Genomic DNA, 22,895 nt, shown 5'->3' with positions numbered 1-22,895 from the left:
TCTCTCCAGCAAGTACATACACCCTATAGCAAAAATCTCTCTCTAAAAGAAAAGAAAAAAAAATGAACTGAGACAATGCATGTAAAGGTGTTGCTTAACTAGCACAGTGATGTCTCAATGAATGTTCCCCCCTTCCCCTCCCCAGGAAACTTGCTGAAGGTCATAAACTAGACCTCCATCTCCTGATTTCTAAGGAAATGCTTTTTCCAGATCTCCAAATGTCAGGAACAGGAGAGCCTATAATCCCCTTGAACCACGTGGCCCTTCACTGGCGCAGCACTTAGGACCAGGCATCAGTTCTAGCCCTGCCTCCTCTTTTCTCCAAATGCAGTTACCACACGTTTGGAGAGTCTGTCGTACTCCCTGGAGAGCCGTCTTTTCAGTGCATCTCTGGGATTGGTCCCCAGAACACCAGCTAATTCCCTTCATGCCCCGGGGGGCCTGTCATCCTGCTGCCTCATTTGTTCCAGCTCAGCGTCCTCGGCTCTGCCTCCTCCACCTGATTGCCCACAACCAGCACAAGAAAGGGCCCCCTCCCTTCAGGCGCACATATCTCACAAAGCAAAGGCAGACTGGGAGAAGCTTCCGTCCCTGTCTTGGCCTCTCAGAGAGGTTCATTTATTTCCCTTTCTTTCTGGCTTTATTTTGGGCTACTTTCTCTCCAGATTCGGTTTTTCTCATTTCCTGCAGAAACGGTGTATAGGCTTTCAAGCTGTTCTTTCTCACTTGGAACACTCTAATTGGTTTACGGTCCTGCCCCACTTCACTTTGGGTCTCAGGATCATTTCCGTGGGGTTTGAATGGTGCCACTCTCTGCAGAGCTGACCTATGTGGGAAGGTTCCAGGTTCGTGTCCTGAGACCTCCCTGTGTACACCGGGCACACATGTGCTGGTGATCCAGAGCTGGCTGAAGGGAGGGTGGATTGTGGTGTCGAGGCTCTGTCGGAGGTGCTGTCTCTCTGTTTCTCTCTCTCTCTCTCTCTCTCTCTCTGCCCCTGTCACTCTCATTCCTGGATGAAAGAAACACACTTTTCAAAATACCTTATGTTTTTCCAGGCCAGCAGGTGGTATGGAGGTTAAGGCACTGGATCCTGTAGGGCCGACTCCATGGTTCAAACCCCAGATCTGATGGCTTAAAAAACATGCTGGAAGCAACCAGCAGATGGTGTAATGGTTACATCACTGGACTACCACATAGTCAACCATGGTTCGAGTCCCAGACCCAGCAGCTTAAACTCATGCCAGGCCAGTGTGTGTGCATGCCCAAAATCCTGAGAGGAGAAGAAAAGAGAAGGGACTGTGGCATGACCATTGCTGCTTGGGGGGTGATTTCTAGCTTTCTGTCTCTCTGTCTCTCTCTGCTTCTCTGGTGAGCACACGTGCCCTATAGCAAACATCTCTCCTTAAAAAATAAATAAAATATGCTGGGCCCATGTACATGTGTGCCCAAATCCTGAGAGAATAGAGAAAAAGGGATTGTAGTGTGGTCATCCCCACTGGGGAGTGATTTCTCACTTTTCCTCTCGAGCTCTTTCTCTGGCTCTCTCTGGCAAATGCACACACCCTATAGCAAACTTTAAAAAAAAAAAAGGGTTTAAAAAAAAAAAAACTTTTTTTTAAAAAAGAGAGGTCATTCCTGTGGCCTCCCTCCTTACTTTGTTCTCTTTCAGTCCCCTTCTCTTTTTTTACTTTTAAGAATTACTTATTTAGGGGCCAGCAGATGGCATAATGGTTACATCACTGGACTCCCACGTAGATGACAGTGGTTCAAGTCCTGAACCCGGTGACTTAAAATTCATGCCAGGCACATGTGCATGTGTGCCCAAAATCCTGAGAAGAGACTGGAGGAGAAGGGATTTTGGAGTGACCATCCTCCCTGGTAAGTGATTGCTTACTTTCTGTCTCTCTGTCTCTCTCTGTCTCTCCAGTGAGCACACATGCTCTATCGCAGAAATCTCTCTCAATAAATAAATAAGTAAAAGAATTACTTATTTAATTTTATTTATTATTATTATTATTATTTGACAAGAAATAGACAGAATGAGAGAAAGTGAGAAAGCAAGTGCCTAATCTGGGACCCCAACTGTGGCCAGCCACGTGGGAGTCTAGCACCTTTAACCACTCTGCCATCTGTCGGCCCCCTTTTCTTTTTTCTTTTTTCTTTTTTTTCTCTTTTCTTTTCTTTCTTTCTTTTTTTTTTTTTTTTTTTTTTGAGAGGTTTTTTTCCTTTTCACCCGGGGCGCTCGCCAGGCAGACAGAGAGAGACAGAGGTGATAGGTTGTGCTTTCAGACCAAGACTCTGTAGGGAATTCCAGGTAGCTTTGATAGCTTACTTATTTTTTTTTTCCCTCCATTCTCCTTTGGGACTTTGGGCACACACATGTATGGATCCAGAGTGTCTCTCAAGCTGCCGGGTTCAGGACTCAAACCACAAAATCAACCATCAACCACCACGTCACTAGCTGGCCCAGTATCTCTTTTTTCTTCTCCCAACTCATTTTCCCAGTTTCTCTAGAATTGTCTTCTTGGACTCTCTGAGTCTCCAGTCTTTACGCAGAGTTAGATACTCCGGGGAGAAAGCACGCCTTCAAGCAGTCCTCCCATTCCTCGGTCAGAAGTGACCCATCCGTGCCTTTACGACCCCTTGTTAAGAAGCTACACCGTGCATGCCCTCTGCCGCATTGGTGCTAATAATCACAGCTCTATAAGTTAGGCACTGTTACCTCCGCTTCACAAACTGAGAAATGGAGGCATGGGGAAATGAAATAATTTGCCCAGAGTCACACAGGTAAGAGATGACAGCCAGGATTCAAATCCAGCCAGCTTGTCTCTGTGTTGGTTTATCTGATCTGAAAGTCATTTTGAGCATAGACAGTCCTCTTAATTAATTCTTGCCCTGGGCCAGTGCCCAGCATTCCGAGTTCCTGCATACCTGTCACCAGGTGGAATTAACAAGAGCAGGGCTTAGCGTGAGGGCAGGTCTCCCACCATATCAACTCAAGCTCCCTCATCAAAGTCCAGATTCCTCTTGCCCTGAGAAAAAGAGAAGGAATTCAGAGTGGCAGGTGGCAGGAGGGTAGCAGGAAGGATCACCGTGTGTGTGTGTGTGTGTGTGTGTGTGTGTGTGTGCATGCGAGAGAGAGAGAGAGATGCCCACAGTGTGAGCTCAGGAAAGCACCTGTCAAACCCGTCTCCCTAGCTAGCCATTCAGGCTCGCAGGTTCCTTTGTTCCCCATCTCCCTAGTGGAAGATTTTGCCTTTGAATCTGCTATTCCTCACTTGATGCTGTTATTGTATTTGTGCTCTGGACCTGCTCCCAGGGGCCGCTGGGCAAATCAGTTCATTTCTACTGAATCGAGGCAATAAGCAGATAAATAATGCAGCTCTCCTTTAGGAGAGGTCTGTGCCTTCTGGGTCATAAATCTGCTCTCTACTTAACTTTTAGACAAATAGCTCTTCTCTGACTGGGCCTGTCCTTGTAATCGAGAAGGCTGCTGACTGCACCAGAAGGCTTAAGAGTATGGCTGAGTACAACGCGCAACGCTCACAGAGGGCAATGAGAGATGTTGCTCTCCTTTACTGAGACTGCCAGTGTGCTCCTTGGGGGGGAAGGGCAGGAGAATGGTTAAAAAAAAATGTGTGGGCGGGGCCAGCAGGTGGCATAGTGGTTGGGGTGCTGGACTCCCACGTGGCTGACTGCGGTTTGAGTCTCAGACCCAGCAGCTTTGAAACTCAAGCCAGGCACATGCACATGTGTGCTCAAAAGCCTGAGAGGAGAATGGAGGAGAAGAGATAGCATTGTGGCCCTCCCCCTGTGGGAGGTGATTTCTCACTCTCTGTCTCTTTGTCTCTCTGGCTAACATACATACCCTATAGAAAAAACTCCAAAACAAAACAAAAAAGTGTGAGCGAGTGGGAGCTTAGTGGAAATGTTTTGGGTACTGGAGGAGCAGTTACTTCCTATCTTCCTGACGTTCAGGTACCTTCAGAGAAGCTCTGGAAGCCAATGGGAACCATCCCATGGATCAGCCCCGGTGCTCCCCCGTCCCTTGCTGCAGTCGTGACGTCATTGCCCACAGGCCCTGTGGCCGTACTAGGCACTGATGTCTGGTTGGCTCAGCTGTGTCCATGTGGATGAGTTCAGGCCTCATGTGTCTGGTGGGCTTTTTTTCATTCTTTGGAGATAACTGCACTTCTCTAAGCACAGAGTGCCATGTGATAAGCATGTGGCATTGGCCAAAAGAAAGAGAGATCAGTCAGGCAAATGGGGAGAGCTCACCCTAATCGGTCATCACTTTTAGGGAAAAGCCAGCCCCAGATGTGTCCTAGGTAATGTCATCATTTGCACCTTTCAAAAAAAACACAAGGCCTTGTCACGTTCTGGTCCTCCTGCCTCGGCTTCTTTGCTGGGACTCCAGACACACTACCATGACAGGCTCTTTTATAGACAGGGTCTCCCCCTGTTGTCCAAGCCAGTCTGGAGCACATGATCCTCCTGTCTCAGCCTCCCATCACTGGGATTATAGACGCACACCATTAGACGTGGCTTTTAGATCAGACAGAGAACTAAACTTGGGTCTCCCATGTGCTCCCAAGATGCAGAGCATGTCTTAGCAGCACACACCACCATGGCTGGGCTGGCACCTTTTTAACCTGTCCTTTTCCCTCCCTTACCTTCGCTTTTCTCACTTGGACCATGTCAGCAAGTTCCCAGCTGGTCCCGGCCCCTGGCTTGTCCTTCTTCTGACCCCATGCAAGAACATTCTTTACGAAATCACATTCAAGGGCCAGCTGCTGGCTTCCATAATAACTTATTAACATAGGCTCAGTTGAATAGCTCTCACTTGGGGTCCCACTTGTAGTTCAAGTAAGACGGCCTCTCCCCCACCCCCAAGTTTTTGCTATCGGGTACATGCACTTGCTGGAGAGAAACAGAGAGACAGAAAGTGAGAAACCCACCCCCTCCCCCCAGGGGTCAATGGCCATGCCACAATCCTTTCTCCCCCATTCTTCTTTTGAGATTTTGGGTGTACACACACACACATGTACCTAGCGTGATTTTTTTTTTTGAGAGGTTTTCGCTATAGGGCATGTGCGCTCACCAGACAGACAGAGAGAGACATAGAGACAGAAAGCGAGAAATCATCCCCCCAGAGGGAATGGTCACGCCGCAATCCCTTCTCCTCCATTCTCCTCTTGGGATCTTGGGCACACACGCACACGCGCCCGGCGTGAGTTTTAAGCCACCGGGTCCCAGACACGAACCGCGGTCGACTACGTGAGAATCCAGCGACATAGCCATTACGCTAACTGCTGGTTCCCACCTAGCGTGATTTTTAAGCCACTGGGTCCCATATTAGAACCATGGTTGGCCTTGTGGGAATCCAATGCCCCCCCCACCACACCGCCTGCTGGCCCCAGATGATGGCTTTTTTACTCTTGGCTGGCATCTGGGCTAAGATAGCTGGAACAGCTGGGGGCTGAGTACACGTTTCTCTGCCTCTTTCCACATGACCTTGCTATAGGGCTATCTGGGCTTCCTCACAGCCTGGCAGTCTTGAGAAGTTTGACTCCTGACACGCTAGCTGGCATCGCACTTGGTATGCATTCTAGGAGACCCAGGTAACTCCATAAACCTAGCCGTAGAATTCTCTCAGCTCCCTTTCTGCCATATTCTCTTTGTCAAAGTAGTCACAACCCAGCCCAAATTCAAAGAGTTGAAAAAGTAGACTTCGCCTCTCAATTTGAGATGAACGTGCTTGTCTAAATGAGGTAGATGGGAATTACCAGCGGACATCTCGGGGATAAGTCGCTACAGTGTCTTTCACCCTTTTATTCTCAGGGAAAATTCTTTTCCATTCATTTTACATCCAATCGTATGTAATTTTTGTGAAGTTATCCCTCTCTTACCAAGGAAAGAGTAGCTCCCAAGTCTAAGAAAACAATTCTGGAGAAGTTGGAAACTAAGCCAGGGAAGGTGACTGTGCCTTGAGCTTGTCTCTGTTCCTGTCCCTACCACACTGCATTCGATTTGTTGGGGGCTCTCCTACTTGACCAAATTCTTGGCAGAGAGGGGCTGTATCTGCTTCATCTTCGTGTCCTTAGGGTCTAGCTCAGCGCCAACATAAAAGTGCTAAATAAATAGTAGTCGAGGTAAGTGAATTGAATTACAGGAGTCCCCCATTATCTGTGGTTTTGCTTTGTATGGTTTCAGTTACTCACAGCCTATCGTGGTCTGAAAATAAGTGAATACAACGAGGTTTGTTTTTGTTTTTGTTTTTGTTTTTTAGAGAGGTTTTTGCTATAGGGCGCGTGTGCTTGCCAGACAGACAGAGAGAGACAGAGAGACAGAAAGTGAGAAATCACCCCCCAAGGGGGGATGGCCACGCCACAATCCCTTCTCCTGCATTCTCCTCTCAGGATCTTGGGCACGCACGCACACACACACACGCTCAGCGTGAGTTTTAAGCCACCGGGTCCGGGACGCAAACCGTGGTCAACTACATGGGAGTCCAGCGACATAGCCATTACACTAACTGCTGGTCCCTACAATGAGGTATTTTGAGAGAGACCACATTCACATAACTCTAATTATAGTCTATTGTTATATTGTTCTACTTTATTATTAGTTATTATCATTCATTTCTTACCGTGCCTCTGTGTCCCAAGATCTGCATCTTCAGATGCAATCAACTTATGTTTCAAAAATACTCAGGAAAAAAATAACAATACAACATAAAAATTTTAAAATAATACAAAAACAACACAGCATTACGTATGTAGTGATTGTATCAGAAGGGGCATTGTAGATCATCTTTAGATGACTTCAGGTATAGGGGTGGATGTGTGTAGGTTAAATGCAAATACTCCACTATGATAAATAAGATGCTCGAGCATCTGGCGTCCTGTGCATACTGAGTGATGACTATATATAGGATTTGGTACTCTCTGTGGTTTCAGGCATCCATTGGGGGGGGTTGTCTCGAAAGGTACCCCCCACAGATAAGAGGGCGCTATTGCATTGCTATTTTGTATTTTTACATCCAGAGCCTACTATCTTTAGAACCAGAAGATCAATCCATCTTAAAGAATTTGTGGAGCTTGGGACCAGCAGGGAGAGGTTAAGGGAGCTGAATCCCACATGACCGATTGCATGGTTCAAGTCCTGGACCCAGTGGCTTAAAAAGCATGCCAACCACATGTGCGTAGGTGAACAAAATCCCAAGAGGAGAATGGAAGAGAGGGGATTGTGGTGTGGCCCTCCCCCTAGGGGGGTTGATTTCTCACTTTTCCTCTCTCTCTCTCTCTCTCTGTCTCTGTCTCTGGCAAGCACACATGCCCTATAGCAAAACTAAAAAAAAATTTCTTTGTGAAGCCCCTCCTGTGTATTTGACACTGACTCAGATAAGTTGGTTTCCAGTATGGGGCTTCCGTTCTCTATATTGTGGCCTTCCACAAAGATAGTAACTGCCGTGTCGAGCACATGTAGAATGTTTATCGTGTGCCAGGCATGGTTCTAAGCACTGTATATTTATTATTATTAATTAGTCCTCACAATCATCTTACTTACTAGTATTCCCAGTTTATAGATGATGAGACACAGAGAGGCTAAGTAACTTCCCCTCCGTCACAGAGCAGAGAGAAAGACCAGGCTCCAGAATCCAGAGTCTTAATTTATACTCTCCACCCCCTTGAGCCCAGCATTTCCAGAGTACATTTAGCAGAATGTCACAGAGGTAATACGGGTGTCACACGAGGAATGTTAAAGAAGCAAAAACAATTATACCTGGAGAAGAGCTTCCTTGAAGACAAATCCTAATGGATTCAAACAGTTGAAGGATTGACTTGTTTTTGGTGGCCTCTGTTGGAATCAATGGCTGGACACTGCCAGGAGATCAGGGGTACTTTGATACGAAGGAGAACTTTCTCATCCTGATGGCCCCTGTAGTTTGGGATGCCTGAGAAATCAGGAGACCCTCAGCCTCCTGGAGATGTATGCCCATGTCCCTTTTGACATCAGTCAGCTCTTTTCCCTACCTCCTTTTTCCAGACTGTGAAAAATGTGGTATTTCCTTACTTGGCCTGGGTTTTTGGGAAGATCATTTGTCTTTGTTCATGAAGCACAAAGCAGTGTTTAGGTGGTCAAGAGCAGGGGCAATGCAGTTCATGATTACGTGTCTTCTCTTTCTGATCTTTAATGGCCTGGAGGCTCAGACACCTGAGAAAACTTAAATAATGTAGAAGGGATAACTAATTGATATCTCTGGCTTTAGCAAGATGTAAAAGAGCCTATCTGAGTAATAAAAGCTTCTTTTTCAGTGCTGAGACATTTGTGTATCTCGCTTTTCCCAATCTTCCATCTTCATACTTGCCAGTGAGTCCCCTGATTTGACCAATTCCTGGACACTTCGGTTCACAATGGCAGGAACCAACTACAGAAAACCAGTAGGAGACAGTTTGGCTCTGCTGGTCTGCAGGAAGGTCCTGCTGTAGTAACGGAGATGCATCCTGCAAGCCAGAATCCATTCTCTCTCTTTTTGTGCTAGAGGGCACACGTACTCACCAGAGAGAGACAGACAGACAGACAGAGAGAAGGAAGGAAGCAAGCACCCAACATGGGGCATGGTCATGCTGCAATCCTGCGATCCTTTCTTCTTTTCTCCCTCTTTTTGCTATTTAGGGCATGTGTGTGCATGAGCATGCACATACATGAAACCCAGTGTGTTTCTGAAGCCGCCAGGGCATGGTCATGCTGTAATCCTACAATCCTTTCTTCTCCTTTTCTCCCTCTTTTTGCTATTTGGGGCATGCGTGTGCATGAGCATGCATGTACATGAAACCCAGTGTGTTTCTCAAGCCACCAGGTCTAGGAACTGAATGCACGGAGGTCATGTGTAATTCAGCTGCCTTAACCACCAGGCCATGGAGCCAGGGGAAACCGTTCTTTCTACCCGTTTCCTTGCAGATTCTGGCTAACTACGCAGTGATTTAACATGATCACCTCCCAATACACCCAAAAGACTGAGCACCTTAGCATCATTTAGAGGCTAGTGAGTTTAGTAATTCTAACACTGATAATGTTAAGTCAAAATCTGGGCCTCCAAAATCCTGTGATTCTTATTAACTCTGTGCTTTTATTTATTTTGTTTTCTTTTTGTTACTTGTGTTATGTCTCTCAGCCAAAGACCAGTCCTCCCAGGGAGATGAAGAGAAAGGCCCTCCAAAGAGCCACCCCTACTCGGTAGAGACCCCATATGGCTTTCATTTAGACCTGGACTTCCTGAAGTATGTGGATGACATCGAGAAGGGGAACACCATCAAAAGGATTCCAATCCACAGAAGGGCCAAGCAGGCCAAGTTTAGCACTTTGCCAAGAAACTTCAGTCTTCCCGACAGTGGGGCTCGCTTCCATGCAGCTCTTTCCCACCAAAACTGGTCTCCAGTGGTGCCCAGGAAGGTGTCTCTTGGGACACAGGGGCAAAGCCAGTCGCTGCCTCTTGCTCCTCAGGCCTTGGCTGGTGGGAGTGAGGTGAGCTACCATAGGAAAGCCCTGCTGGCAGAGGCCGCCAGACAGGTAGAGGCTGCTGCGGTGGAGGATGTGGAGCTGGCCCCCGGAAGTGGACGGCCCCAGCTTCTGAGAGCGTCCAGCATGCCAGCCACGCTGCTGCCGAACAGGGCCTCAGAGGAGGCAAGCCTGAGCTCAGGTGCCCCCGGGCCTGCTGCGTTTCCCCCACTTCAGGGTGAAAGTGGAGTCTGGGACGGCTCCTTCCACCTGGCAGAAGGATTTGCAGGTTTTCAGAGCTGCAGCCCACAAGCATATACCCAACCGGAAGTCAGAGAGTTTGGAGCCTTGGTGCCAGGCATTCCTGAGCTGGCCCGGGATGGGGCTGAGACCTCAGAGGGTGAAGTAAAGGCCCTGGATCACCTAAATCTCCCAAGCCCGCCTTCTTCATTCCAGAATGCCCTTGTGGTTCTAGAGGATGGAGAAGACGAGCCCGAAGCCAGACAGGCAGAGGTGACGTTCAGCCCTGGCACTCCAACTCCCAGCCCCCCACCTCTGCCCTCACCCATCCCTGAGAATGAGCTCCCCCTAGAGGAAATTGAGCTCAACATCAGTGAGCTCCCTCCCCCGCCGCCCATAGAGTTAGACGTGAGAAGCATCGGCATCAGGGTGACAGAGGAGAGCCTGGGTCTCGCTGGCGCTGGCGGGGATGCTGGCAGCCTCTCCAGCCTGGAGCAGCAGGTGTCCGCCTTGGAGGGCGAGTTGTCAGGAAGAACTGAGGAACTGGCCCAGGTCAGGGCTGCCCTCCAGCAGCAGGAAGAGGAAGTCAAAGCTAGGGAGCAGAGGATTCAAGAGCTAGAGTGTGTTGTAGCCCAGCTGAAAGAAAAGCTTAGCCAAGATAATGCCGCCCAAGCTGCTCAGGGCCTGATCGATGCCAGCGTGAACACCGACCCACTCCATGGACTCTTGACCAGGGAGTCATGTGACAAGAGCATTGGTGTCAACCTTCTGGGTATCACAGAGTCTGAAGGCTGGGAGGCCAGCGGAGAGGAGAACGGCCTTCTATGGGGGCAAGATGGTCACAGACAAGGCGATCGGAGCCCAGCAGAACGTGCGCAACCATCCCAGCTGTCACTGCCACAGGGACTCGAGGAGGTCCTCACCTCTCCTTTCCACAGCTGCCTGTCCACTGAACTCAGGATCGAAGAAACAGGCTCTGAGCAAGAGGGAGGGTTGGAAGGCCTGGCGAGGGGTACAGGAGAGCCAACCTGGAGCAGCCACAGGGAAGCCCCTCCAGCAGGGAAGGGAGAGGCCAGCTCAGAGCACCTAGGGAAGGAGCGCCCAGGAAAGCCACCAAGCTCACCCACAGATGCCACGATTGGGCAGTACGTGAAGAAGATCCAGGAACTTCTGCAGGAGCAGTGGAGTTGCCTGGAGCACGGGTACCCCGAGCTGGCCAGTGCCATCAAGCAGCCTGCCTCCAAGCTCAGCAGTATCCAGAGCCAGCTCCTGAGCTCCCTTAACCTGCTGCTGTCTGCTTACTCGGCCCAGGCTCCGCCTCAGAAGGAGCCCCCTGCCCCCTCCACCTCCCCACCATTGGGTAAATAAGGGGCCCCCACAGGGAACTCTCTCTCCATCCCATGACGAGTTAGAGGGGGAAAGATCTTTAATTGCATGAGTATGTTTTTAAAAAGATTTGAGCACCTGCAGGAACCCAGTGGAATAAAATCTGATTTGTGTAACTGGGGGCTCCGTACCTCTGTGCGTGTCCATGCTCTTGTCCAGCTTGGGTCTGATGGCAGGGCCCCCCGACATGGCTGTTCAGAGAACACAGGCACAGAGATGCCAGCAGGGAGGGCAAGTTGGAGTGTAAACCCAGCCCTCACTTCGTTTACCAAGCCAGGTGCCTACAGCCCTGCACCCCCTCCACTTCCCCAGAGAGGGCCTGGTGCTCATTTGCACTGCACCAAGGCAATGCCTAGGGCAGGGGTGGCCCTGCTGTGTGCACACCTAACCTCCCGTCATTGTTTCCTGGGCTCTTGCACTCCTGTGTCCCTCTCAGGTTCTCCCAAATGAGACATTTCCCCGAGCCTGGTTTTGAAGGAACATTAGATTGAGATCTGGAATAGTTCACTGGATATTTGTGTGTGTGTGTGTGTGTGTGTGTGTGTGTGTGTGTGTGTGTGTGTGAGAGAGAGAGAGACTGAGTGATGCTCACATATATTGGGTCATCAGAAAAGTCATGATGCATTTTTGCATATGAAAACATAAACACTCATGACTTTCCTGGCGACCCAATAGAATTGGCCTTTTGGCTGAGCAGCACTTCCTGTCCCGGATCACACTTCGCTGCTGAGGAAAGGGGGACCATGTTTTGCTTTGTTCCACGGGCAGCTGTGACTCTGTTTCCTGCCACTAACCACACGTTAGCTGTTTTCTCATTATTTTGTGCGAGTTCTAGTCTTGCCCAGTGGGAAATGCCTCCCGTACCATCGAACACAGCACAAGAAAAGTCATGTCCTTGCCCGTGTGTCTGCCATGATCCCAGTGCCATCACTAATGTCCTCCCCCATCACAAGTGTCGATGTGCATGAGAACCCGGAAGAACCACTGAGGCGCCCTCAATCAGATGGTTGTAGGGCCATGAGTCCGGAGACCTAAATTCTACCTTTGGGCTGCCCTGCGCTGAGCAACTCTGCGTGCAGATTCCCCAGCCATAGGACAGGGACAATGATGCCATTTACTCCACGTGGCTCTTCTGAGAGTACTCTTGTAACTCCACTCTGTCACCCACATGTAGAAGGGCATGATTAACAGGGACAGTTCTACCAACCTTAGCCAGAAAGCCAGGCCTCCTCCAAGTCCCCAGAACGTTTGATTTAGAGGATCTGGTTCCCTGTTCCCTACAATCTCTTCCCACGCCTGCACCCTGTATCCCCTCAAAGCAAGAGTCCTGGTTTTGTGGCATTCATGGTCTTCCCCAGGCTCATTCTAACCTATGATGTTGTGTCTGCCTAGAGATCTCCCCGTCGACCAGCCTTAAATCCATAATGAAAAAGAAAGACTATGGCTTCCGTGCAGGAGGTAATGGGACCAAAAAGAACCTTCAGTTTGTTGGGGTTAACGGTGGGTAAGCATCATTTGTGAAGCTCAGTGCCTTCCCGTCCTGTTAGCCTTAGCCCTCCCTTTTCCTAGGGGAAGCATCTGGTTTTTATTCTTCTTCAAGGGGATTTATCTCTGTGGCCCTTTAAAGCTCTATCTCGGGTTTGCATGTGTTTGGCTGCTTGCCAGCTGTGGCAACCTCTGCTTTTAATTTGTCTTGGCTTTGGTCTCCCCCAGGGCCAAGACTCCAAGTGGCTTCTGGGAGTTTGGAGGGTCTGTGGGCCTTTTGAGGAAGGCGTTTAACCTGAACCACAACACTGAAACCAGTGCAAACTCTGAATCTTTGAACTTCAAATTCCATCTATTTCATTTTTCTTCCTTTGCTTACTGCACATCAAACCAGTTTTCTAGGCTGAAGTAAAAAAACTAGTCTGTTGACTTAGGCTATGAACCAAGCCTTACGTATTTCCAAAGAATTGAACATGAGATTTGAACATTTTCTAGATCATTCAACAAACATTTATTAAATGCCAACAATGTGCTAGGTGTTGGGGATAAAACAGTCAAATAAATCCTGGTCCCAGCCTTCGGCACACAGATTAGAAGTGAAGAGGAAATGCTGATATGACAAGATGAGTTCTGTGATACAGGGTGCATAGGAGAGGTACCGGCCCAGAGGAGGTCAGAATCCCTGCTAATTCGAATTGCACCAGAAAGCAAGATTCTACATGTAAAGAAGGGTTGACATCATTGTTGTAGGTTCTTTGAGGGAACCCCCACACATGATGAAATAGGGTCTTCGGAGAGTCATTTTCTCTCCCACTACCATCTAATCCTGGTGGCTGGGGAAGAAAGTTTTTGAGTTTTCACCAGTTCTTGTACGGAAAAGACGACTCAGCCTATTCTTAAACTTATCCCTCTGCAGCTTGAACTCCCCAGTAGTGTTCACTCTGCAGCCGAGCTGGAAGGACGTCGCAGCTTGGCCTGTGTCATGTACTGCCACCGGCTAATGCTTTCCCTCCCTTGAACATCAGGAGCCCAGGCCTGTCTTGGGGCCTTGGTATTTGCTGTTCCGCCTGCTTAGAGTGCTCTTCTAGGTATTCCTCAGTATTGTTACCTAACACAGCAGTTCTCAACCTTGACCACACATCAGAAACACCCAGGAAGCTGTAAAAAAATCCCAGTTCCTGAAGGTGGTCATACCACACACACACATAAACCCCGGGGACCAGCAGATGGCATAATGGTCACGTCACTGAACTCCCACATAGTTGACCACAGTTCGAGTCCTGGACCCAACAGTTTAAAACTTGCACCAGGTGTGCACGCATGCATGTGCAAGATGCGTAGAGAAGAACGGAGGAGAAGGGATTGTGGCATGGCCATCCCCCCAACCCAGGAGGGTGATTTCTCACTTTCTGTCTGTCTTTCTCTCTCTCTCCCCCTCTCTCTCTCCTGAGAGCACACACGCCCTATAGTAAAAGTCTCTCTCTAAAAAAAAAAAATGTATAAAGTTAAATTCCAGGCCAGCAGATGGCATGGTGGTTAAGGCGCTGGTCACCCACATAATCAACCATGATTCAAGTTCCAGAGCCAACAGCTTAAAAATCACAGGGCCCAACAGGTGGTGTGGTAGTTAAGGGTGTTGGACTCCCACATAGCTGACTACGGTTCGAGTCTCAGACCTGGCGACTGAACTCCCACATAGTTGACCACAGTTCGAGTCCTGGACCCAACAGTTTAAAACTTGCACCAGGTGTGCACGCATGCATGTGCAAGATGCGTAGAGAAGAACGGAGGAGAAGGGATTGTGGCATGGCCATCCCCCCAACCCAGGAGGGTGATTTCTCACTTTCTGTCTGTCTTTCTCTCTCTCTCCCCCTCTCTCTCTCCTGAGAGCACACACGCCCTATAGTAAAAGTCTCTCTCTAAAAAAAAAAAATGTATAAAGTTAAATTCCAGGCCAGCAGATGGCATGGTGGTTAAGGCGCTGGTCACCCACATAATCAACCATGATTCAAGTTCCAGAGCCAACAGCTTAAAAATCACAGGGCCCAACAGGTGGTGTGGTAGTTAAGGGTGTTGGACTCCCACATAGCTGACTACGGTTCGAGTCTCAGACCTGGCGGCTCACTTTCCCTCTCTGTCTCTCTCTCACACACACATACTCTGTCCCTCTCTGGTCAAATTCAAATTCAAATAAATAAATAAAGTTATGTTTTTTAAAATAATTCTTTAAAAAAAAAAAAAGTAAAATAAATCACAGCACATGTGCATGCCCAAACTCTTGAGAGGAGAATGGAGGGGAAGGGATTGCAGTGTGGCTATCACCCCTTGAGGGGAGGGGTTATTTCTTACTTTCCCTCTTTTTCTGTGAGTACATGTGCCCTAGGGGGGCAAAAAACTGAAATAAATAAATAAAGTTGTCTAGGTCCTAACCATCCCTGAAGATCTTGGTTTCATTAGTATGTGGTACAGTCCATGTACCAGGAATTCTAAATACTTCCAAGTGAGTCTAATGTGCAGCCAAGGTTAAAAACTGCTCTAATTAAAGCACCCCCTCCTTCCATCACCTTATCCTATGGGCTTTTAAAATTTTATTCATCATTCTTATCATTATCTGAATATAATATTTGTTTCCATTTACTTCTTGCTTCTAGACTGTGAGCTCCATTAGGGCAAGGACTTTGGTAGACTTTGGCAGAGAATTTAGAACAGTGCCTAGCACATAGTAGGTGCTCAATAAATTTTTGTTGAATGATTGACTGGACTTCTAAGTGAAGTTTTTATGGAAGCAATTCTGCTTGGTAGATGTAATATGTCTCCCACTCTTAATCACAAAAGCAAACGGTTGTTCCTTGCACGATACAGGAAGAAATATCGGGTTTAAGCAAGACAGAGAACAGACTGGGTTTGCAAGTCCAGTGAACACAGGGGCCTTTTGTAGGTGCCACCATTTGGAAAAAAAGGCATTAGTGGGTACAGCAGAGGCCATGGCCATTGGTCTCTCTGGCTGCGTCTGGTGGCCCCAGAACCCAGAATCTTGGTCCTAATACCAGCATCCTCCATTGAGGATCTCCTGTTGGACATCAACAAAGGAATCAATCAGTCTTCCAGGACTTCCCTCCATGGCTTCTGCTCTGTCAACTCAATAGAGTCACTTTATTAGTAGTAGTAGTATTTATTATTATTTATTAATTTGGCCAGAGAGAGATAAGAGAGAGAGAAGGAAAGTGAGAAAGCAAGCTGCCAGATCTGGGACTCAAACCATGGTTGGCCATGTGGGAGTCCAGTGCCTGAACCACCACCGTCTGCTGGGAGGGAGGGCTCTGAATCAAGTGGCTCATGCTTTTACTTTGGCTGCTCCAAGTAATGATTTGTTCAAACAGGCTGCAGTCAGAAAAGCAGGTGTTGTGGTTGGACATCCCACAGAGCCCTGCCAGGAGTAGGTGTGGGTGCTCCAGCCCTGGGCTGGAAGAGGAGGGTCACAAGGAGGTCTGAACTATTTCCCAGAGGTGTGAAGATTTTTCAGGCAGTTTGGGGAACTAAAGGTGGAGGCAGGGCCCCTCTTCGTAAGGTCTCAGAAGTAGATACATTCATGAGAACCTTGGATTACCTGTCTGGACCATCTGAACACATCAGCCAATTAGGAGACGGTTAGCTGCAAAGAGCACTGGAGGATGTTTTCTCCCCAGATCCTCCAATGGCAGAGCCAGAGCTCTTTTCCACATGTGCTCTGACCCTATGCTTCCTGGGAGCGCACTTTCCCCAGCCTGTAGGTGTAGATAATGGAGGAGGGCATCAACCAGCTGGGGAACGTTATCTGAAGCCCACCTTGCTCTCATCAGTGTTGACGTGGGTACTGGGCAGGAAGGACAGAGCGAATGACCTTTGTCTGCTTCCACAGCTATGAGACCACCTCAAGTGAGGAAACCAGTGGTGAGGACAGCTCCCCAGAAGACTTTTCTGACAGCGAGGCCGAGGGGAAATGTGATGGCCCAGAACACAGACGAAGCAGGGATGCCCACCCCAGCAGCGAGTCTGGACAAGGGATCTTTGATGGCACCCAACACACAGGCCAGGAGAGTGGGCCTGGGGAGGAAGCCTCCCATTCCAAGGCTGAGAGGCAAGTCATGGGTACAGGTGGGCACCACTTCTGTAAAGGGGGAGGGGAAGTTATTCACCCTTTCATTCAATCATTTATCTATCCATTCATTGGTGTTTACGGAGTTCCTGTTCTATGCCAGGCAATACACACTGCTTGACCTGAACAGACGTGACTCTGGCCTTCATGGAATATACCCTTAGAGCCAGAGCTCCATGTATAAACACAACATTTACCTAGCCCCGAGACAGAAAGACTTTACAGTATTATATCCTTTTAACAATCCTGCAAAGTAAAAATGGGTATAATCTCCGTTTTATGGGTATAGAAGCAGAGTCTCATAGCAGTGAAATGATGCAGCTAGCAGAGCAGGGGCTCTGACGCAGGACCTTCTGAATCTTACCCACAGGCTTTTCTGTCTCCTTTTGGCCGTGCTGACATAGCCCTGTCTTCTAAAGTGGTAGTAAGTCATGTGGAAAGACAAAAAGAGTATTGCCTTTGGAGCTAGGCACACCTGGATCCAAACCCTGCCTCTGCCATGGTATTACTTTAGGCGAGATCTTTCGACTATGGTTGCCAGAGTTTCCTCATCTGGAAAATGTGGACAATAGCAACACAATAGATTTGATCCAAGGACTACAGGAGAGAGACCATGTAAAGTGCAAGCGCAGTGCCTGCCACCAACTGGTAGAAATAAGGAAGATGAACAAGGAAGGGAGCTGGTTGCCAGTCAGGTCCACAGGGCTGCTTCACAAGGGTGGTGAATGAGTGTGGCCTCCTAGTGACCAGTGCCACTAAGTCCCTCAGAAGCCTCTCATGTTAACACAGGGAGGGTGCTTGTCCCTGCAGATGCCTACTCCAGTGCTTCTCATTTTGTTGACTGTGAGGGATCTTCAAAAGTTAATTTATTAAGAGAAAATGATGGGGGCCTACAAGTGGCGTGGTGGTTGGGGCACTGGACTCCCATATGACTGACCGTGGCTTGAGTCCTGGACCTGGCAGCTTGGTTTCTCACTTTTCCTTTCTCTTGCTCTCTCACTCTATCCCTCTCTGGTCAAATTGAAATGAATGAATAAATAAAGTTAAATAAAATCATTCTTTTTGAAAGAAAAGAGAGAGAAAACTATGGGGGCCAGAGGTGGCATGTTAGTTGTAGCGCTGGACTCCCACACGACCGACTGTGGCTCAAGTCCTGGACCTGGCAGCTTGCTTTTCTCACTTTTCCTCTCTTTGTGTTTCTCTCTGTTCAAATTAAAAAATAATGATAATAATAAATAAAGTTGAACAAATAATTCTTTTTTAAAAAGAGAAAATTAGGACCAGCAGTTGGGTAATGGCTATGTCGCTGGACTCCCATGTAGTTGACTGCGGTTGGAGTCCCAGACCCAGTGGCTTAAACTCACGCCGGGCGCATGTGCGTGCGTGCCCAAGATCCTGAGAGGAGAATGGAGGAGAAGGGATTGCAGCATGGCCATTCTCCTGGGGGATGACTTCTTGCTTTCTGTCTCTCTGTCTCTCTCTGTCTTTCTGGCGAGTTCACATGCCCTATAGCAAAAATCTCTCCAAAAAAAAAAGAGAGAGAGAGAGCAAAAATTATGCATGGATTTCACTTCACTTTTTTTTGCACCAAAATAAACTCATACCTTAATGCCACTTTCCATGAACTTTTCAAAGTCTCCTTTTATCAATAACTATGGTATCCTTCATGAAAGAATAACCTGAAAAAATGTGCTAGTATAGATTGGGTTCTTTGGATTTTTCTAGTCACCCAGGCAGAAAACTTTGGTCCAGAGGCCCCCACCCCAGAGTGTTAGAAATTGCAGTTAGGGCTGGCTCTGTGACAAAGTGACAATACACTGCTCAGGAAAACCTGGACCCCACATGGTGACTGGGTTTGAATCTCCAACCCAGTTAACCCAGAACAGGCTGGGCATGTGCTTGAATAGCCAAGAACCAATAGGCTGGAGGTCTGGAGGAAGGGGATTGCAGCAAGAGCAGACGCTGTGGAGGGTGCTCATCTCGCCCTTTCTCACTCGCGTGTGTATGCACATGCTCTATCATGAATAGAGAAAAAGCGTCTTATTTTATTATTTTTTTCCTACTGGCAAAAGGCACATGCACTCACCAGAGAGAGAGAGAGCGAGATAAAGAACCCTCAATGGATTGTGATCATGCTGCAATTCTTTTCCCCTCTATTTCTCCATCCCAGCAGGATTTGGGGCACACAAGCACATATGCCCAGTGTTTTTTTGTTTTGTATTGTTTTTGTTTTTTTTACTTTCTTTTAGGTTTTTGCCATAGGACACATGCACTCAACAGAGGGAGACAGAGAGAGTGAGGGAAAGTGAGAAATCACCCCCCCCCGCCCCTGCGCGGGAGGGCGAGGGTGATAGCCATGCTGCAATCTCATCACCACTCTCCTCCGGGGATTTTTGGGCATGTACCCACACATGCATGGCATGATTTTCAAGCCTCCTGGTCCAAGGCTTGAACTGCAGACTGTCTAACTCCTTAATCGCCACTCCACCTGTATGGCCTTGCCCAGTATGTTTTTCAAGTTACCAGGTTGGGATTCGAAGTGGAGTCCACCACATGGGGTCTGGCTTTCTATGCACAGGGCTTAACAACTGGGGGTCCATTCAGGAAAAGAAAAAAGAAAAAAAAACAATTGTTTTGGTTACCTGCTTTGGCCCTCAAGAAACACCGGACGGGGAGGAGGAGGAGCATGGGCTGACTCCCTTGCTGCCTAGTCCCAGAAGCCGAGACACATGGTCACAGCACTGCATTCCCCCCACATTTCCGAGGAATGCCCCTTATCCTGGGGGTTACACATTTTGGGTGTTTGAACTGCTGAGATGTAAAATAGGAGAGGGAAAATCTTTTCTTATATCAACATGGACAATGATTATACAAATATTTGTGTCTGTGTGTTTTGTTTAGATATAAACCCTCGGAAGAATTTCTTAATGCATGCCGGGCACTGAGCCAACATCTGCTGGAAACTGGGACCCCCACCGACCAGCTCTTGGTATTCCAATTTTTCTTTGTCCTGGAAAGATTTCTGTTCTGTTTAAGTTGTTAACACCTATAACAATGACAATGGCAACAATGGTTGGCTTTGGTCCCTCGCCTGAGGCAGCAGTGTGAGTGTGCGAGCAAGAGTCCTTCCTCTGGGTGTTCTCTCCTCTGCCCAGACGTGGCTGCCTGAGGCGATGGGTTATGCTGAGAAAGCAGAACCGATCAATACGCCCAAGCGGGGCCAAGGCTCAGAGGCGGTAACCAAGCACTACTGGGCATCGCACAGGGCGCATGTCATCAAACTCTGTTGGCTTAGGTTCAGGGTTGCCCTGTGGTTTGAGAGAACTGTAAGTAGAGCATTAATAGCATGTGGCATGGAGACTGTGGGTTCTATTCCCAGGACCCTCATCTGTGAGATGGTGAGCAAGCCAGTTTCCCCATCAATAAGATGAGGGTGGTGGGCAGCATATCACTATGACCTTCAAGCCCTGAAATTTCATTCTGTGGCTGTAGAGTTTTTCTTTAAACATACCTATGGGGCCAGCAGGTAACATGGTGGTTAAGGCACTGGAATTCCCATATGGCAAACAGTGGTTCAAGTCCTAGACCTGGTGGCTTGCTTTCTCACTTTCCCTCTCTCTCTCTGTTTGTCTCTGGCAAAACCTGTGCGAAAAAAATAATTAAATAAATAATTCTTAAAAAAAAAAAAAAGAAAAGAAAAGAAAAGGGAACCAGCAGTTAGCATAATGGCTATGTCGCTGGACTCCCACGTAGTCGACCGTGGTTCGTGTCCTGGACCCGGTGGCTTAGAACTCACGCCGGGCACATGTGCGTGCATGCCCAAGATCCCGAGAGGAGAATGGAGGAGAAGGGATTGTGGTGTGACCATCCCCCCTGGGGGGTGATTTCTCGCTTTCTGTCTCTATGTCTCTCTCTGTCTATCTGGCGAGCGCACGCGCCCTATAGCAAAAAAAAAAAAAAAAAAAAAAGGAAAGAAATTATTAAAAAATAATAATAATAAGTACCTATGGGCCGGGAGATGAAAACCGAGAAACTACACCTGTGTACACCTTCACACCGTGATGGCCCACAGACATTTAAACAGAGTGATTGGGTTCTGCTTTTAAAAAAGAGACACTGAGGACCAGCAATTAAAAGAGACACTGAGGACCAGCAATTAGCATAATGACTGTCGCTGGACTCCCATGTAGTCGACCACAGTTCGAGTCCTGGACCTGGTGGCCTAAACTCACACCGGGCACGTGTGCATGCGTGCCCAAGATCCCGAGAGAAGAATGGAGGAGAAGGGATTGCGGCGTGACCATCCCCTCTAGGGGGTGATTTCTCGCTTTCTGTCTCTGTTTTTCTCTGTCTTTCTGGCGAGTGCATGCGACCTATAGCAAAAACCTCTCCAAAAAAAAAAAAAAAAAGAAAAGAAAAGAAAAGAAAAGAAAAGAAAAGAAAGATAAAAGAGATACTGGCACAGACTCATTTCCCCCAATTAGGACCACAACTGTAAACCCAAAGTGGGACAAACTAGAAGCATTTTTGAAACCCACTTTGTTCCTCCTCTGCAGAAAAGCCTAGGAATGACAACAACTCATTCAATAGTGCTCGCTATGTGCCCGGCCCATTTTCCATTGTTTTACCTTAGCCAATCTGGCAAATAGCTGCTCTCAGATCTTTAAAGAACCAAATGCAATGTGGATGTTGATCCAAACTCCTGCCTACTTACTCTTAAATGAATTATGAAACCAAGTTCTTCCTCAGATCTTCATTGAAAATCCACCATTTCTTGATTTTAAGATCTTTCCTCAGATTTTCTTGAAGATTCCATGGGTAAAGGAGACATTTATATTAAATTATTTCCTGGTCATTCTGGTTCAGCCAGTGGTGTGATGGTTAAGGTGGCTGGATCTCAGGTGGCTGACTTCCATGGTTTAAGGCCTGATGGCTTGAAAACCATGCCAGGCATGCATGTGCACCCAAAACCCCGAAAGGAGAAGTGGAGGAGAGGGGATAACAGCATGGCCATCCCCCATGGGGGTTGCTTTCTCACTTTCTCTTTCTCTCTCTGTCTCATTCCTACAAACACATGTGCCTTCTAGCAAATTAAAAAGATAAATAATCAAATCCCACTCGTCCCCTTTGGGAAGGAGGTAAATAATCTAAGCATGCTCCACTTAAACATTTATTTCTCATCATGTCACACACAAAGTCGGTGTCGCTGGCTCTGGAAGTCTTCTCACTCATGGTTCCAGAGGTGCTGAATACTCCAGATGGGTGTTCCTGCTAGGGGTTCTTCAACTGCTTACTTGGAAAGTCCTAGCAAAGTTTCAAAAGCCAAAAATAATTCAAGCCGCCTGTTTAGGTTGTATTTTGAGCATAATAGGGTATGTTGTTTGTCTTAACTTTGAGTGCTTTTTGTTTGTTGTTTTTTGCTATAGCACATGAGCTCTTGCTGGATAGACAGAGAGAGAAAGTGAAAACCGCCTCTCAGTAGGGATGGCCATGCCGCAGTTCTCCCTCCATTCTCCTCTGAGGATTCTGGGTAGGCATACACATCAGCCTGACATGTTTTCAAGTTGCCCAAGTCCAGGACTCAAACCACAGGGTTGGCCATGCAGGATCTAGCGCCTGAACCACTATGCCACCTACTGACCTCAGTGTGCATTTTTGAAATGCCAGTGGATATGTGCATGTACCTGGATGAGGCTAGGGGGAAGCAACCCTCCACAGAAGCTGCACACTGCAAACCTTTTCCCTCCCATTCTCCATCCCGCCAAGATACTGAGCTGTCCTGCACCCCCTATGTCTAAGCCACTGGGGCTGGGATTCCAAACCTGGTCAGCCACCTAGGATCCAGCTTCCTGTGCACAGCACTGAGCTGCTTTGCTACGGAGCTGGCCTGCACTTTTTCTGTTAGTGGCATGTTGCAGCTTTCCAACGGTGACTGTTAGGAACATGTGAGAGTCCTGGCAGAGGCTGAGGCGAGGCCATTATAGGCTGACTGTGAGCATGACAGAGGGTCTTAGTCATCGTGCCCATTCACAGGAGGTGATCTGAATTCGCAGACCACCTCTGAGTAACGGGCTTTGTCACCAGTGACTGTGCTGTCCTCCCAGTCCTCTTTGCCACCTCAATGGAGGCCAGTCACACAGGTAAAGT

The 22,895-nt window shown here is 48.0% G+C and overlaps 1 protein-coding gene across 3 annotated transcripts in view; it reads left to right on the top strand.

Moving 5' to 3' along the window:
- The window catches only part of KANK4 (KN motif and ankyrin repeat domains 4), a 99,465-nt gene that overhangs the window by 53,264 nt on the left and 23,306 nt on the right, over positions 1 to 22,895 (top strand). For all 3 annotated transcript variants that reach the window (XM_006147516.1, XM_006147517.1, XM_006147518.1), the window contains exons 3-6: positions 9,180 to 11,102; positions 12,521 to 12,632; positions 16,512 to 16,730; positions 19,650 to 19,737. In XM_006147516.1, the coding sequence (XP_006147578.1) occupies positions 9,180 to 11,102; positions 12,521 to 12,632; positions 16,512 to 16,730; positions 19,650 to 19,737 (2,342 nt within the window). The remainder of the gene's footprint in view (positions 1 to 9,179; positions 11,103 to 12,520; positions 12,633 to 16,511; positions 16,731 to 19,649; positions 19,738 to 22,895) is intronic.

This window comes from Tupaia chinensis, unplaced genomic scaffold (genome assembly GCF_000334495.1).
Source record: "Tupaia chinensis unplaced genomic scaffold, TupChi_1.0 Scaffold000215_1, whole genome shotgun sequence".
NCBI classification, from domain to species: domain Eukaryota; kingdom Metazoa; phylum Chordata; class Mammalia; order Scandentia; family Tupaiidae; genus Tupaia; species Tupaia belangeri.
The sequence above is the reverse complement of the archived record's forward strand: the minus strand, read 5'-3'. Positions and strand labels throughout refer to the sequence as shown.